The 15,637-nt window shown below is 39.1% G+C and overlaps 1 protein-coding gene across 2 annotated transcripts in view; it reads left to right on the top strand.

The window, feature by feature from the left end:
• Window positions 1–13,608, top strand: part of EPB41L4B (erythrocyte membrane protein band 4.1 like 4B) — a 910,607-nt gene extending 896,999 nt beyond the window's left edge. For both annotated transcript variants that reach the window (XM_073630789.1, XM_073630788.1), the window contains 3 exons: window positions 6,107–6,175; window positions 8,992–9,149; window positions 11,209–13,608. In XM_073630789.1, the coding sequence (XP_073486890.1) occupies window positions 6,107–6,175; window positions 8,992–9,149; window positions 11,209–11,278 (297 nt within the window). In that variant the 3' untranslated portion in view covers window positions 11,279–13,608. The remainder of the gene's footprint in view (window positions 1–6,106; window positions 6,176–8,991; window positions 9,150–11,208) is intronic.
• The last annotated feature ends 2,029 nt before the right edge of the window (window positions 13,609–15,637 follow it).

Raw genomic sequence — 15,637 nt, 5'->3', positions numbered from 1 at the left:
TGTCTGCTTGCCCCTTTTTCTGGGGACAATTCAAAAATGTAGTTTTTCCCCTCACTTTTTTAGTGGTGACAATGGTCACCAGTACAAATAATTACATAGTAAATAGAGTGGTGAATCTCCCCTAGGAGGATATAGGCAGCAATAAAAAAAAAATTGACAGAGGGTCTAAATCTTCCTTTTATCAAAAACTCTTTATTACTATGGCATATAATTTTTCAATGGCAGTGTACGATCTGAATTTTCATATTTTCTTATATACTGCAATGACAAGGTGATAAAAGCGTTTTATTTGCGTTGGTTTCCATGGCAACATGTTTTTAATCAGAATCTTTCTACCCATTATTTATTTCCCCTAAAGTTTGATTCTGAATTGGTTGGACTCTGTTGTCTGATGTCTATGACCAGTCCATGGCCAAATGTTTGAAGAAATACATTTTAGGAATGACAGAAAATTAACTTAGCCACCCTCTAATAGAAAGTCAGATTATATCAGAAAAAATGAGTTATCTAGGAGAGCTGGGGTGTTATCTAAGAGTTATTGGGGTGTTACAAATAGTAACTTATTTGTGGATAGAGATGTACCATAAGATACAAACAGGTAAGTTTTGATTACCCTTATCAAGTTTAAAGTGAAACTGCAGGAAGCATTAAAAAAAACAGAGCATGGGCAGCACTGAGAAATGCTTTGAGGGTATGATCTGGCACATGCTTAACCACTTGACCACTGGGCACTTAAACCCCATTAATAACCAGACCAATTTTCAGCTTTAGGTGCTCTCACATTTTGAATGACAATTACTCAGTCATGCAACACTGTACCTGTATGGAATTTTTGTCCTTTTTTTCACACAAATAGAGCTTTCTTTTGGTGGTATTTAATCACCGCTGGGTTCTTTATTTTTTGCGCTATAAAAAAAAAAGACAGAAAATTCTGTAAAAAAATGCAGTTTTCTTCGTTTCTGTTATAACATTTTGCAAATTAGTAATTTTTTCTTCATATATTTTGGCCAAAATTTATACCGCTACATATCTTTGGTAAAAATAACCCAAATCAGTGTATATTATTTGGTCTTTGTGAAAGTTATAGAGTCCAAAAGCTATGGTGCCAATATCTGAAAATTGATCACACCTGAAGTACTGACGGCCTATCTCATTTCTTGAGACCCTAACATGCCAGAAAAGTACAAATACCCCCCAAATAACCCCTTTTTGGAAAGAAGACATTGCAAGGTATTTAGAAAGATGCATGATGAGTTTTTTGAAGTTGTAATTTTTTCCCACAATTCTTTGCAAAATCAAGATTTTTTTTTTCTTTTTTTTTTTCTTTTTTTTTTCTTTTTTTTTTTCTTTTTTTTTTTCACAAAATTGTCATATTAGCAGGTTATTTCTCACACACAGCATATGCATACCACAAATTACACCCCAAAACACATTCTGCTATTACTCACAAATATGGCGATACCACATGTGTGAGAGGCCCAACATGCACGGAGCACCTTCAGGCAATCTGGAGCACCCTGGCGAATTCTGACATTTCTCTCCTACATGTAAAAATCATCATTTATTTGCTAGAAAATTACATAGAACCCCAAAACATTATATATTTTGTTTAGCAAAGACCCTAGAGAATACAACGGCGGTCGTTGCAACTTTTTATCTTGCACGTTATTTGTGCAGCAACTTTTCGAATGCTTTTTTTTGTAAAAAAAACAGTTTTGTGCTTTAAAAAATAACCAAAACAGTAAAGTTAGCCCAATGTTTTTGCATAATGTGAAAGATGAAGTTATGCCGAGTAAATAGATACCTAACATGTCACCCTTCAAAATTGCACACGCTCGTGGAATGGCGCCAAACTTCGCTACTTAAAAATCCCCATAGGCGACGCTTTAAAATTTTTTACTGGTTACATGTTTTGAGTTACAGAGGAGGCCTAGGGCCAAAATGATTGCACCATTTTTACATGTGGGCGGGACTTACGTATGCATTCGCTTCTGCATGCGAGCACACAGTGACACGGGGAAAAAGAATTTTTTTTTTTTTTTATTGTTGATTTTAGTTTATTTATTTTAGTTTGATGCTTTTTACCAAAAAAATAAATTTTTTGATCACTTTATTCCTATTACAAGGAATGTAAACATCCCTTGTAATAGGAATATGGCATGACAGGTCCTCCTTACAGTGAGATATAGGGTCAATAAGACCCCACATCTCACCTCTAGGCTGGGAAGCCTGAATTAAAAAAAAAAGATCCTGGCTTCGATCATAGCAGTGAGTCAGTAGAAGCACCTGAGGGCGGCGGGAGGGGGGGACATCCCCTCTCGCCTCCCGTAAGAATGATCAAGCAGCAGAACAGCCGCTATGATCATTCTTATGGTGTAGGGAATCGCCGGCTGAAAAAGCTGATATCTGAATGATGCCTGCAGCTACAGGCATCATTCAGATATCAGCTTTTTCAGCCGGCGATTCCCTACACCATATCCCCGCAAAATCAAGGACGTCGTATGACGGCCGGCGGGTGGGAAGTGGTTAAAACGCATTTTTTTTAACACAAAGTTGTCCATTTCTACAATATTTCTAACACATAGCATGTACATACCAAAAATGACCCCCCAAAATAGATTCTCCTACTCCTCCTGAGTACGGTGATACCACATGTGTGAGACTTCCACAGTCTGGCCACATACAGAGGCAGAGTACAGCCGAGTATGGCTGAGCATGGCAGAGCATGGCCGAGCATGGCTGCGCATGGCTGGGTATGGCAAAGTATGGCAAAGTATGGCTGGGTATCACCGAGTATTGCAGAGTATGGCTGGGTATTGCAGAGTATGGCTGGGTATGGCAGAGTATGGCTTGGTATGGCAGAGTATGGCTGGGTATTGCAGAGTATTGCAGGGTATTGCAGATTATTGGGGGGATATTGCAGAGTATTGCAGGGTATTGCAGAGTATTGCGGGGTATTGCAGAGTATTGCAGAGTGTTGCAGGGTATTGCAGAGTATTGCGGGATATTGCAGAGTATTGCGGGGTATTGCAGAGTATTGCTGAGCATTGCAGAGTACTGCTGAGTATTGCTGAGCATTGCAAAGTATTTCAGGGTATTGCAGAGTATTTCAGCGTATTTCAGAGTATTGTAGAGTATTTCAGAGTATTGTAGAGTATTGTAGAGTATTGCAGGGTATTGCAGAGTATTTCAGGGTATTTCATGGTATTGCAGGGTTTTGCAGAGTATTGCAGAGTATTGCAGAGTAGTGCAGGGTATTGCTGAGCATGGAGGGATGGCTGAGCATGGATGGATGGATCCATGGATGTGACTGTATTTGTCCAAGAGCAGCACTGTGGGCACTACAAATCCAGCCCACAGAGCTGCTGCCATCTGATCCCTCCTCCTCTGTACCGATAGGGAAAAGAGAGGGGAGAGAGGAACCGGCGTCATGACAAACGGCCACTGATCATGATCCTCGTGATCGTTTACCGTGATCCGTGATGCGGGACCCGGCGGTCACGGATGGTCTCGGGTGCGCGAGAGCAGGATTCTGGGAGGACGTCATAGTACGCCCTCCCAGAGTTATCCAACCGCCCTGCAGCCGTCATTTAGCTATAGGCCGGTTGGTAACTGGATAACCTCCCACTCTTATGCCGCGTACACACGATCGGAAATGCCGCTAGCAAAACTCAGATTAAATGCGACAGTGTGTATGCTCCATTGGTCTTTTGCAGGCGGAATTCCAGCCAGCAAAAGATTGAGAGCATGTTCTCTGTTTTTCGGTCGGGAAAAGTTCCTATCCGAAAATGCGTTCGTCTGTATGCAATTCGGATTCGCAAAAAATCACGCATGCTCAGAAACAATTTGACGCATGCTCAGAAGCATTGAACTTCATTTTCTCGGCTCGTCATAGTGTTGTACGTCACCGCGTTCTTGACGGTCGAATGTTCAGAGAACTTTTGTGTGACCGTGTGTATGCAAGGCAAGCTTGAGCAGAATTCCGTCGGAAAAACCATCCAAGTTTTTTCTGACGGAAATTCCGATCGTGTGTACGCGGCATTACTGTGATTGCTGTTATTCATGGGATGTAAGAAGAGAATATACTGCATGTTTCAGGCAATTCTACTAGTAGCATAACTAACGCCATAGTAGCTCACATAGCTCTTATGGGTCCTGGGGTTGTCAGGGTGCCCCAGTGGGGAGCCATCTGAGGCAAATTAAACCTAGAAAAATCTATGTACATGTGAATATAACACAGGTGCGGTACTGTATCATTAAGAGCTGGAGAGGTTGCAGTTGATGCTGACCCTAACAACCCTGTTAGGCCCCCACTATGAAGCCAGAAAAGCTGACACAGACATACAGGGGAATCTCCAGGACCATCGTTATTCACAGCTCTCCCTGGCTTTCTCTTTGCACCATGCAACATTTGTGTAGCTGCTGTAAAGACTGTTGGGTATCAAGGCTTATACATCTTGGAGTAGATTTACAGAATTCAAAGCTTCTGGTGCAGCCTCTGAATGCACCAGGGGACTTTGTACGCCTAATATTGATTGTGTGCTGGAGAACTAGCAATGATATATAATATCATTATAGTTATTATAAATATTATTACTACAACTTTTTGTTTCACTTCTGGACCAATTTGTTTTATTTACACAAATAAAAAGTATAACTAAAAGCAAAACTTTTTTTAGCTTTAGATGGAGATGGATTTGTATTGTTGTCTCTGTCGCCATTAGGGAGATTCACCCTCTCTATCTGTCCAGTTTAGGAGGTTGCAACTGCTTTGGCTATGGTTCCTAGTAGTGTACTAACTCTTCTGAAATTTCTCCTCCTACTTGTCATTAATTTAGGCATACTTTATGTAAAGATCAAAAACAGTGTTGTCAAGGTTGACACAACCAGATGCTACTGAGAGGTTGTATCAACAATTTGTTTTGGGCCCAGGATCTGTAGTTATGCCCCCAGTATTTTAAAACATATTTAAAATATTAAAATGAATAAATAACTGAACAAAAGAGTGTTTTATATGAATGGAGTTCTAATTTTTAAAATGACTCATTATTTGAAGGGATGTCAGAAGAAATGGTAGCCAAATGATAATAGATTAAATATGATTGGTTGTTACATGGTAAAGGTAGGGAACAAATAGTCAAAAGATGGAATGCTATTACTTTTGAAGTTACTTTAAGCTGATTTCACAAAGCTAAAACATAAGGAGAAGACTTTTATTTTCAAACAAGTGAACTATTTTAGCTGAGCCCAATGAGATTTGAAAATTCTAGTCACAGGGCAGAAAATAAAGATCTTTATCCTTGTAATAAAACTTTGTGAACTTTGCCTATTGTTTACTTTTTCCATTATAAATGAAATTTACGACAGCTACTACCAATCAGGTAAGAGTGTCAAAGAAATAATATGGCCTTAACTAGCCACAAACACTTTGTAAAAGCTTGCAAGTAAGATATGTTTTCCCACCAATTGTAGGAAATAATGAGATGTTGTGATAGCATAACTAAATTATTCATATTTTGGACCCAACTGATAAAATAATATAAGAACACAAACAGATTTTGGTACTATAGACTCACTATTTACTATAGTGAGTTACACTGCGTAAAAGTTATTAACCTACCTGTCTATTTAAATAATATGCCTGTGAAGGTTCTAATTTGTTCAGGTCATGGTATAGCTATTTATAGTCAATCACATTCAACTAAAATTGTTATGTAATGTGGAAGATATTTAATAGGTAATTCAAAGTAACTTCTTCAGTTCTAATGAGTGCCAGGAGCATACCCCAGCATTATAGCCACACAGGTAGCACAGACACCTTAATCCAATCACCATGGAATGTGTCAAGGCAGATGCTGATTGCCCGGGAACAGAGTGGGAGATGTGAATCACCCTATTCTATTTCATTATTTGGTGTCAGGAAATCTGTTTGGCTGTCAATCCTTTAATTTACATGGCTGAAGACATAATTAACTGTTTATAGAAGTGGTTGGTTCACAAAGGAAATGCTGAGAAGTTCTGTAGATTACAGTCACATTTTTCATGTTTGATTTCTTTTTATTTTCATGTCCCCAACAATAATGCATTTTCTCTGTATTTTTTTAAGATAAAGGCATATCCCGCTGACCCATCTAATTCATTTTTTGACCCCTTTACAACAATGCAACCATATCCTGTAAGTAGATTTCTTTTTGCCTCACCTAACATTTGATCATGTGATTTCATGGTATGATGACTTGGACTTCATGAATGCTTCCCTTGCTGCTTGAGGAGTTATCACTGATCTGGCCCATGACCAAGTGATTGTGACTTAAAGGGAAACAAATCATTTTTGCTGGCTTTGTCACATTGGAAATGTCGCTTCCTGTCCTGAAGATGCAGCAGAAAGTAAGAGGAATCCCTTCAACGTGATCAGAATTTCCTTCTGAGATAGTTGCCAAACAAAAAGTTGTGAATTCCCTTCTATTTCTGTCCATGCAGCACAAGGGACATAACTTACCTTCAATGAAGTGTGTCCCATGTACAGGTGGCTGCTGATCTTCTGGTGCTGCTGTGGTTAACATCAGCCACTGTGAATGAGTTGCACTACTTACCCACCTCTTCTGCTAGCCTCCTGCATTCAAAGAACTAATGCTATTCTTTCCCAGAATGCAAAGCATACTGTAAATGGAAAATGGGCAGATGAATGACAGGATCCACCTCCTCCATTTACAGAACATTTTCCATTTTGGGAAAGAATAGTACCAGTTCTATGAATGGAGGAGTTGGGTGAGCGGCACAATCCTTTTACAGTCACAGTTGTGGAGCGGACTCAGCCACAGCAAGGCGGAGATTTCTATATCATGCAGCAGCCTTCTAGACATGTGACACACTTCATTAGAGGTACTGTATGTTATGTTTTGTCTCTGGTGCTGCATAGCAAAAAAAAATACTAAATTAGCTTTAAAGAAAATATTTCCTACTGACTGTATATATTTTTTCATTCCTGACAGTATCAAATAATTAAAATATGATATTTATGGTATATATCAGTTATGATCCCAATGTGTCTTGGTGTACTGCTGTGAGGCTGCTGCACTATTGTAACTGTCCTCTATATAGGCAGTTTTACCATTTAGTTTGGTTCATACGTCATAATTGCTACATTAAATGTTTAATACAGTTGTGTAAAGTTTTATGACAGGGAAAAGTGTGGTATCCATTAATTAGTTAGACTTCATTTTGGTATAGTCCTAACTGCGAAATATCAATTTTCATGTCATAGGTCAATGCACATTGCATACAGTCATTACACTTTACACGACTTTATTAAAAAAGATAATTATGTTGCTAAGGGTAGTATTCTTTAAATATGGATTTTTATCTAAAAGATAACAAGCAGTAATTTAGGTACTGATGTCCATTAAGTATTCTTGCATTCCTATGTCATGACTACCTGAATTTTATTATTGGTTCCCACCACATCCATGTTGGATACATCTCATTTTCATTAATCTCCTAGATAATCCTTCATTCCTCTTCTAGTAAATACAAATTGGTGAATGTGTATTGTCCTAACAGCCACTGGCTTCTAATAAATAAGAGCACAGTACACAAAAAATAAACAAACACAAAATAAAATATATTTAATTGAGGTGAGTTTTCCTGCCGCCAACGCTGTACCAAAAGTACATGGAGAGCTCCACAGTATTGTCTTCAAAGGTACAGCTCTCATCAATGTATTTTCCAATGGTGACTCGCCAATATATTTTTAGGTGTTTTTTTTTTTTTTTCTGGTGATATCGGCCTACTGTTGTCTTCAATAAGACATCTACCTCCATGTGTGTGGCCAGTCTTAGTTTTGGTGAAGAGATATTTGGTCTATCATTTTTATTTTTTTTATCTTGTTTGCTGCTATAAAGTAATATAATGAAAACATTATTTACAGATCATTTACTAAGTAGTATTTTCCTGTAACTCTTACATGCATGAAAGGATAATGCAAGGATCATTATTGCACAAAATGTTAATAGATTGATGATTATATGGTATCATTACTATAGCACTGTTCTATAAAGCATGTATCATAGCTGCAATATACAGTACATGTTGCTTGGGACAGAATACCAGGTAGTGAGTCAATCAACTTTAATTGGATTTAAAGGTGCTTGGAATTAACATTTATCATCAGACAAAACTGAAAAAAAATAAATAAATAAATAAATAAAAGATTTGATGGATGTGATATTTTCCTGCAGCTGGTCTTCTGTGTTTTGATGATAGATGTGGGCTAGCATTTAATAAAATGCAAGACACACTGGTACAACATTTCCTTTAGTGTACCGAAATATCATTAAAATCCCCATTATTTGCTACTATATTACCCATTAATACTATGAGCCTATACCTAGAGACTAGCACAACATAAAACACACAAGCACCTATGATATATTTATAATTAAGTAGTCAAATTATAACTTTTTATTGATAAGCAAAATAGTTATCTTCTACTAGAACCAAACTGCACATTTTTCATTTTTTAATAAAGTAAAAAAGTAAAAAATATCTTTCCCCTGCAATATGTTAAAAGGGGTTCCTTTACCTATTCACTATGTCACCTCAAATTTGCATTGAGCATGGGCAACCAAGAGAGAGAATGAAGAAAGTAAAATTAACCAAGAACAGGTCCAAAGTATTGAGAGGAGGTGGGTTATATCGCAACATAACATTTGACAATAAAAAAAAAAAAAAAAAATTTAAAAATACATAACTAATTAAAAAAAAAAAAGGCATACCACAGATCTTCACGTCAGTGTAATAGAAGCAGTGGATGGGTTGGATGACCGGTGAAGCTAATTAACACAAATGTATTTATCTCTATTAGGTTTTGTAGAAATTATAGAAAGACCAAGTCTTCTGCATTAATAAACATGTACCTACCATTTTAAACTGTGCTGTACTGCTTACTGGTGTCTGTATAATAGAAGGGGTATATATTTTTTCTTTCTTCAGGTAGATTTATTAGAGACTCCAATACAACAGTACTCCTCTGCACAGCCATCTCCAAAAAGAATGTCACCTGCAATTCACCTGGTGCCATCCAGACAATTGAAGAACCAAGCACAGGCAATGCAGGGAGCTTATTCATCACACATTTCTTTAGTGGACAGGTACTATTTTATAGTCATGCATTACGATTTTTTTTTAATGAATTGTCCTTTAATTCTTAATTTTAACCCTGATAGCATTTGAAAATGGTGCCTCGTGGTACATTAGCAAAATATGTAGGATATGACATCTTTTGTGCAATTTTTGCCACTTATATCCATTTACAAAAGGATCTGCACTTACTAAATTACCAGTACATTGGTATATAATAGATGGGTCAATCTTGAAGCAAATGTGTCCCTAAAATAAATATTCAACACCTTCCTTGCAAAGAAGACATTAAATACTTACTTCTCCTGCTGCCCCCCTCACAGAAGTCTGCATAAGTAATGCAAAAGTGCTGACTGAAGATCCCACAAAATCCAACACTGCCATTAGTGCTGATTTACTGGTCTTCCATTGTGTTTGGTGGTTCAATACTTTGTCCTCTTGTGATGTAGAGGCTAATGGCAGAAACTACAGCATGCAGCTGGGAACCAGGAAATCAATACTTTGGAAAGTTTCATCCAGTGTTTTCTCTTCACTTCTGCTGGAATTGGCAGCATAGACAGCCAGAGATGGGTATTTACCTAAGCAACAGAGTAACTTTAAACAGTCAAATGAATTAAATCCAGCATTTGTTATATATTTGTCAAATAACCCTGCTAAACTAACAATCAAAATCATATTACCTGCCACTATTCGGAAAATATTGAATTGGATAAATAAATATCAGACAAAATATCTTCCACATGACAAAGACACAAGCATGCACTTGTTCATTTTATGTGTCCTGCAAACTTCCCTGGAGCCACATTTACAGAGCAACAGGATTCTTGCCAAAACGTTCTAGCTAGTCTGATAGCATTTTCATTTCATAAGATAGGCAGGTAGTCGTAGTATGAGATTGTACCGATAATGCTGTCTGTTTATGCTCTATGATGCCCCTTTTTGTGGGATGTTATGAGAAATGGCCCTCCCCAAACAAGATATTACACTAAATCTATAAGTTAATAAAATAACTCAGAACCTTTGCTAAGTGGAAGAGTAGGTTTGATGATAAAGTTGAAAGTGCTTCCACCCAGGACAGGGCCTATGTGAAGCTTTATATAAGAAGAGATTATGAACAAGTACATACATCCAGTACATATATTCAATGTACAAACAGACAAATAGCCTGATAGGAGTAATGGTGGAATTGTGCACATATATATACAGTAGTTATATAATGGACATACCTCCACATGAATATTGCAGCAAAGCACAGTTGCAGGAGCCCCTGAGGATGATGTGGCATCTGTCTTTGTGTCAGAGACCTGAAGAGAAGATCAGCAGTATCCTCCAACTGTTGTCCTACCTGCCTGGAAGGAGACTTTTCACAGGCAGGAACTGTGGTGTGACACAGGAATTCAGAGTCAGCCTATATACTCTGCACTTTTGTCACTCCCTAGTAGTTTATAGTCTTTTCGGGTCTGGTTGAAAATACAACAGCAGCAACTCCATGGACAGGACATGTGGCTCAGTTCTCTCTCAGTCTACTTCCTGAAAATTCCCTTTTATAAAGATAGCAAAGTCCTCCAATCTTGGGTTTCTGACCCAGCTAGCAGGGACAGGAAGTGATGTACATAAATAACTCTGACAGTAAGAAGAACAGCCACTTACAATTACAGACAGTAGAGGGAAACAGATCCCTACTCATGTTTCTGAAATCAGGGTCCTTGCACTCAGCACTGTGTACATTCCTTAGAAGCAATCATGGGCCTTGCAGTGTGATGTAATGGACTTCTTGAACAAAATAATGCCCGTTGTATTGCTGTAATAGTGATTTCTTAATGTTTTAAAGTGTATACTACTTTCTGTTGAGTTCAAAGTTTTTAGAGCTTGGGTCATTTTAACAGCATACCATTAAAATATAATATGGGCATCTGACATATTACTGTGACTAAAGACTTGTTAGGTTAAATATGTGCAAACTTTTTGAGCTACTAGAAGTTTTCTACTAATTGCGAGACATTCCATCATAAGTTGTTAATGTGTTACTCTTACATGAACACATTTCCTTTTATTTCCTTTTTCCTTCAGTTCGGAGGCACGCAGACGTGAGCTTGAAAGAGAGAAAATGATGAAAAGACTTTTGATGACAGAACTGTGAAATTCTTCATCATCAGAGCACTGAACTCGGGTCTTTTGAGTGCCTTCTGTCACTTTACATTCCACTGTGTTATTTAGGAAGGCAAATGTCTCCTACTGCATTGGAAACAATGGGCCAAAACTAGTGATCTAGACTAGTTAGTTAAAACCAACATATTGCATGTAAAAAGGAAAATTATAGTGTTTTATCTTGTACAATGTTTATTATTTGTAAATAATTTAAGAGATTAACAATATACAGAATATTTTAATAGCTTAAAAATGATACATTTTATTATCCTACACAGCTTAATATTTTTCAATAAGGTAATCTTTGACATTTCTCATGAAAAGTTGAGTGAATGATTCAGTGATGGGGCAAGATTAATTTTAATTCATCCAGAAATAGTTCATATACATTGCTGTATTCTGTGCCGATGTAAAATATGTATAACTATTTATATAAAAGATATTGATCATTTTAATGCAACAAGGCCAGTTATGACTTTAAGAGGACCTTTCCATAGCTGCCGTACTTTTGCTTTAAAATCATTCATAAACTTAAAAGCTATTTCTTAATTTGCACAGCTGTACAAATGTGAATTCCTGCTACAAAACCAACAATCACATGCAATATGAAGTAACCTGGCCTTTGGCTGAGAGTGGGGTGAAGTGCTTCTGTTGCAGGCCAATTACAAGCACTCACTGTTAGCTTTATGAGAACAGTCAATAATTCTGTTTCAGCAAGTTTTCTTCATGCATGTAGACTCTTACTGTCCCTACTGTCAAAATATGTAGTACATATTGATATGTGGCCTACAATATAACATTGGAGTTGTAGCTAAAGGACCGTATCTCTATTGTACTACTGTTGCTGGACAAACAATCTGCATATTACAGCATGATGGACAGGAGTGATTGTGAGATGGAGTGTTTTACCAGAACATTCCTAACAGAGGACCTAGACTTCTGGAACATTTTCCTGCAAACAGTGTGAGACAAGTAAGTTGTGAATGTTCTATGAACTTGAAATGGCCAGGCACTCTTAGATCTTTATCTTTCATCATATTGGCTGAATAAAAAATCAAATAGCCTTCTCCATCCATGCGATACAGCTCAAATGGGTGAATCTCCCGCCGTGGCTATTATATTCTCACAGCCAGCAAGCACCAGCGACTGTCAGAATAACCATGGCTGCATCTGATTGGATGCAGCTGATGTTCAACAAACAATTTTCCAGGAGGGTGGCAACAGGGCCACTCATGTAGTGAATTTCAGCTTGTTCTTCGAGAACCAGCTAAAATTAGCATTAGCTTTCATTAATGAACTTAGTTTTCTGCAGATGCTTTTTTCATCCAACGCACGTTGTGTCTCTGTGGAACAGTAATCAGAAATACCTAATAGGCTTTTGTGAGGCTAGAAGAACAGAGTGTGCCTAGATTCTGCAGCATGTCAGGAAGTGTTCTGCTGCTTTTCATTAGGAATAAAATACTTACTGATCCATTTGTCAAAGTTTTGTGGACCAGAATGCAAATCTTTAAGATTTGCTATGTTAAAGGAAACATTTAGACATGTTAAATGTGCTTAAAGTGGTTGTAAAGGCTCAAGGATTTTACCTTCATGCATTCTATGCATGAAGGTAAGAAAAATCCTTCTGCCCCTAATACTTACCTGAGCCCCATTTTAGTCCTGGATGTGCACAAGAACAGCAGCTCTCCCAGCTCTCTTCCTCCTCATTGACTGAGACAGCACCCACTGAGCCAATGAGCCGAGAGTGGGGACAGGCCGAGTCATGCTCCAATACAACAAAACAAAACAAAAACTCTTGCGCATAAATGTGTGGCCCGACAGTTCAAAGTTTTCGATTGATGGTAGCTTTCAGCCTTGCTGCCCTCAAGGATAGGGAAATCCTAACATGCAGACAAAAAACAGAAAAGAGAGGGTGGACAGGCCTTGTGCATTATCTTTAAAAAAGTTTATTAAAAGAAGGAAATGTAAAAATACTACTCACAAGGGTAGATAAAAATCGCGCATAATGGTCTATTGATGGTGATAATGGATACACCGATAGCAGTCTCCAGACCTACGGACAAGATGTGCAGCTGCTGGCTGACGCGTTTCGAAGGTAGCACCTTCTTCTTCAGAGCCTAGCAGTGTCCATCTCTTACAGCTACTTAAATAGTGTGCTCATCTAAGGAGCACAGACCAGGCTGACCCAAGAGCCACTCCCATGTGAATGGGCGGTCAAGAGGCAGGCCCTGGCGTAACACCATAGAAACCATATGTATACATATATGTAGGCACACCAAAGTGTGTGGGGAACACAAGTGCACAAGTGTGGCAAGTGTCTCAAAGAGGATGGGGAAGGGGGGAGGGGGAGGGAAAGGGGTGGGGGGGGGAGATATATATCATGGTGTTAACGATGATAGCAGGGGTAATGTGCGCATGGGATGTGTGATGCAGCACATCAGACAGCCAGGCACCTCTAAGCTTAGGACTCCCATAGATGCAACCACTTACATAGACAAAGAAAGTTGTAACATTCAAATTGCATGCAAAAGTCTGTACCATAGACAGCATGTAAGGAATATCATACGGGTCAATGATTGTCTAGAGCGGGGGGTGGAAGAGGGGTGGGGGGGAAAGATATATATTATGTCATGGTGGTGACGGTGATAACAGGGGTAATGTGCGCATGGAATGTGTGATGCAGCACATCAGACAGCCAGGCACCTCTAAGCTTAGGACTCCCATAAATGCAACCACTTACATAGACAAAGAAAGTTGTAACATTCGAATCTCATGCAAAAGTCTGTACCATAAGACAGCATGTAAGGAATATCATACGGGTCAATGATTGTCTAGAGCAGGGGGGGAAGATATATAGTATGTCATGGTGGTGACGGTGATAACAGGGGTAATGTGCGCATTACTCGCGAGTCATGCTCCATGTGTGAATGGACACACAGCACAGCAGCTCGGGAGTAAGCCTGCACAGGTGCAGGAAAGAAGGGCCAGCAGTGCCGGCCGGGGACCCAAGCAAGGAGGAATCGAGGCTGATCTGTGCAAAACCACTGAAAGTATGACATGTTTGTTATAGTAAAAAAAAATCTGCCTTTAATAATATTTTAGCAACTTGCTTACTGGGCACTTATACCCCCTTCCTGACCCGGCCAATTTTCAGCTTTCAGCGCTCTCACACTTTGAATGACAATTGCACAGTCATGCAACACTGTACCCAAATGAAATTTTTTGCATTTTTTTCACACAAATAGAGCTTTTTTTTGGTGGTGTTTAATCACAGCTGGGTTTTTCATTTTTTGCTAAACAAAGGAGGCACTGATGAGGCTACACTGATGGGTGGCACTGAGGGGCACTAATAGGTAGCACTGATGGGCAGCACAGAGAGGTGGCACTGATTGGCAGCACTGATGGGCACTAATAGATGGCATTGGTGGGCACTGATAGGTGGTATTGATGGGCACTAATTAGCAGTACTGATGGACACTGATAGGTGGCACTGGTGGACACTGATAGGTGCCACTGGTGGGCACTGATTAGCTGCACTGGGGACCAATGTTCCTCTAACAGAAGCCGGTTTCTAACAGAAAATGGCTTTCTTCTTTTCTTCAGGCTGACAGCTGGAAACCGGATTCTGTTTACTTTCGTGATCAGCTGTCATTTGCTGACAGCTGATCACGTGGTAAAGGGCCCACTGTGATTGGCCCTTTACCCTTCTCTGTGATCAGCCGAGTCCCAAGGACTCGGCAAACACAGAGCACGCCCCCTGGGGCGTGCGGGCGGCGTGAGAATAGAAGGACATACATGTACGCCCTCCCGGCATTTTAAGCTCACGCTGTAGCCGTCTTTTGGCTATAGCGCGGACACAAAGTGGTTAAAGTGGTGTTGCGGCCGAAATGATACTTTTTAAATAAAAATACCCCTATAATACACAAGCTTAATGTATCCTAGTAAAGTTAGTCTGTAAACTAAGGTCTGTTTTGTTAGTTTATAGCAGTAGTTTGTTATTTTAGAAACTTACGGCAGGCCGTGGCTATCTTAAGTGTGGGCATCTGAAGCCAGACTTTATTTCTTCCTGGATCTCATCCTTGCAGATCTCGCACATGCTCAGTGAAGCACAAGCAGTGTAATAGGTTTCAGGTCAGGTTTCCATAGCAACGACAGTGTCAGAGGAAGTTGCTGCCCCTTCCCAGAAGGCATTGCAAACAGGAAATGATGCGATGGGCCATGGCCAGGGAGGAGGAAGTGAAAAATGAATACAGCAGATATACAGTAGGTGCTGAAAAAAAAAAAAATATCCAATTTGTTTACAGTGCACAGTTTAGTGAGGGATGCTGAAGAGTTGTAAAAGTGGGTGGAA

This window comes from Aquarana catesbeiana, linkage group LG05, assembly GCF_042186555.1.
Source record: "Aquarana catesbeiana isolate 2022-GZ linkage group LG05, ASM4218655v1, whole genome shotgun sequence".
Lineage (NCBI taxonomy): Eukaryota > Metazoa > Chordata > Amphibia > Anura > Ranidae > Aquarana > Aquarana catesbeiana.
This window is presented reverse-complemented; position numbering and strand designations above follow the sequence as displayed.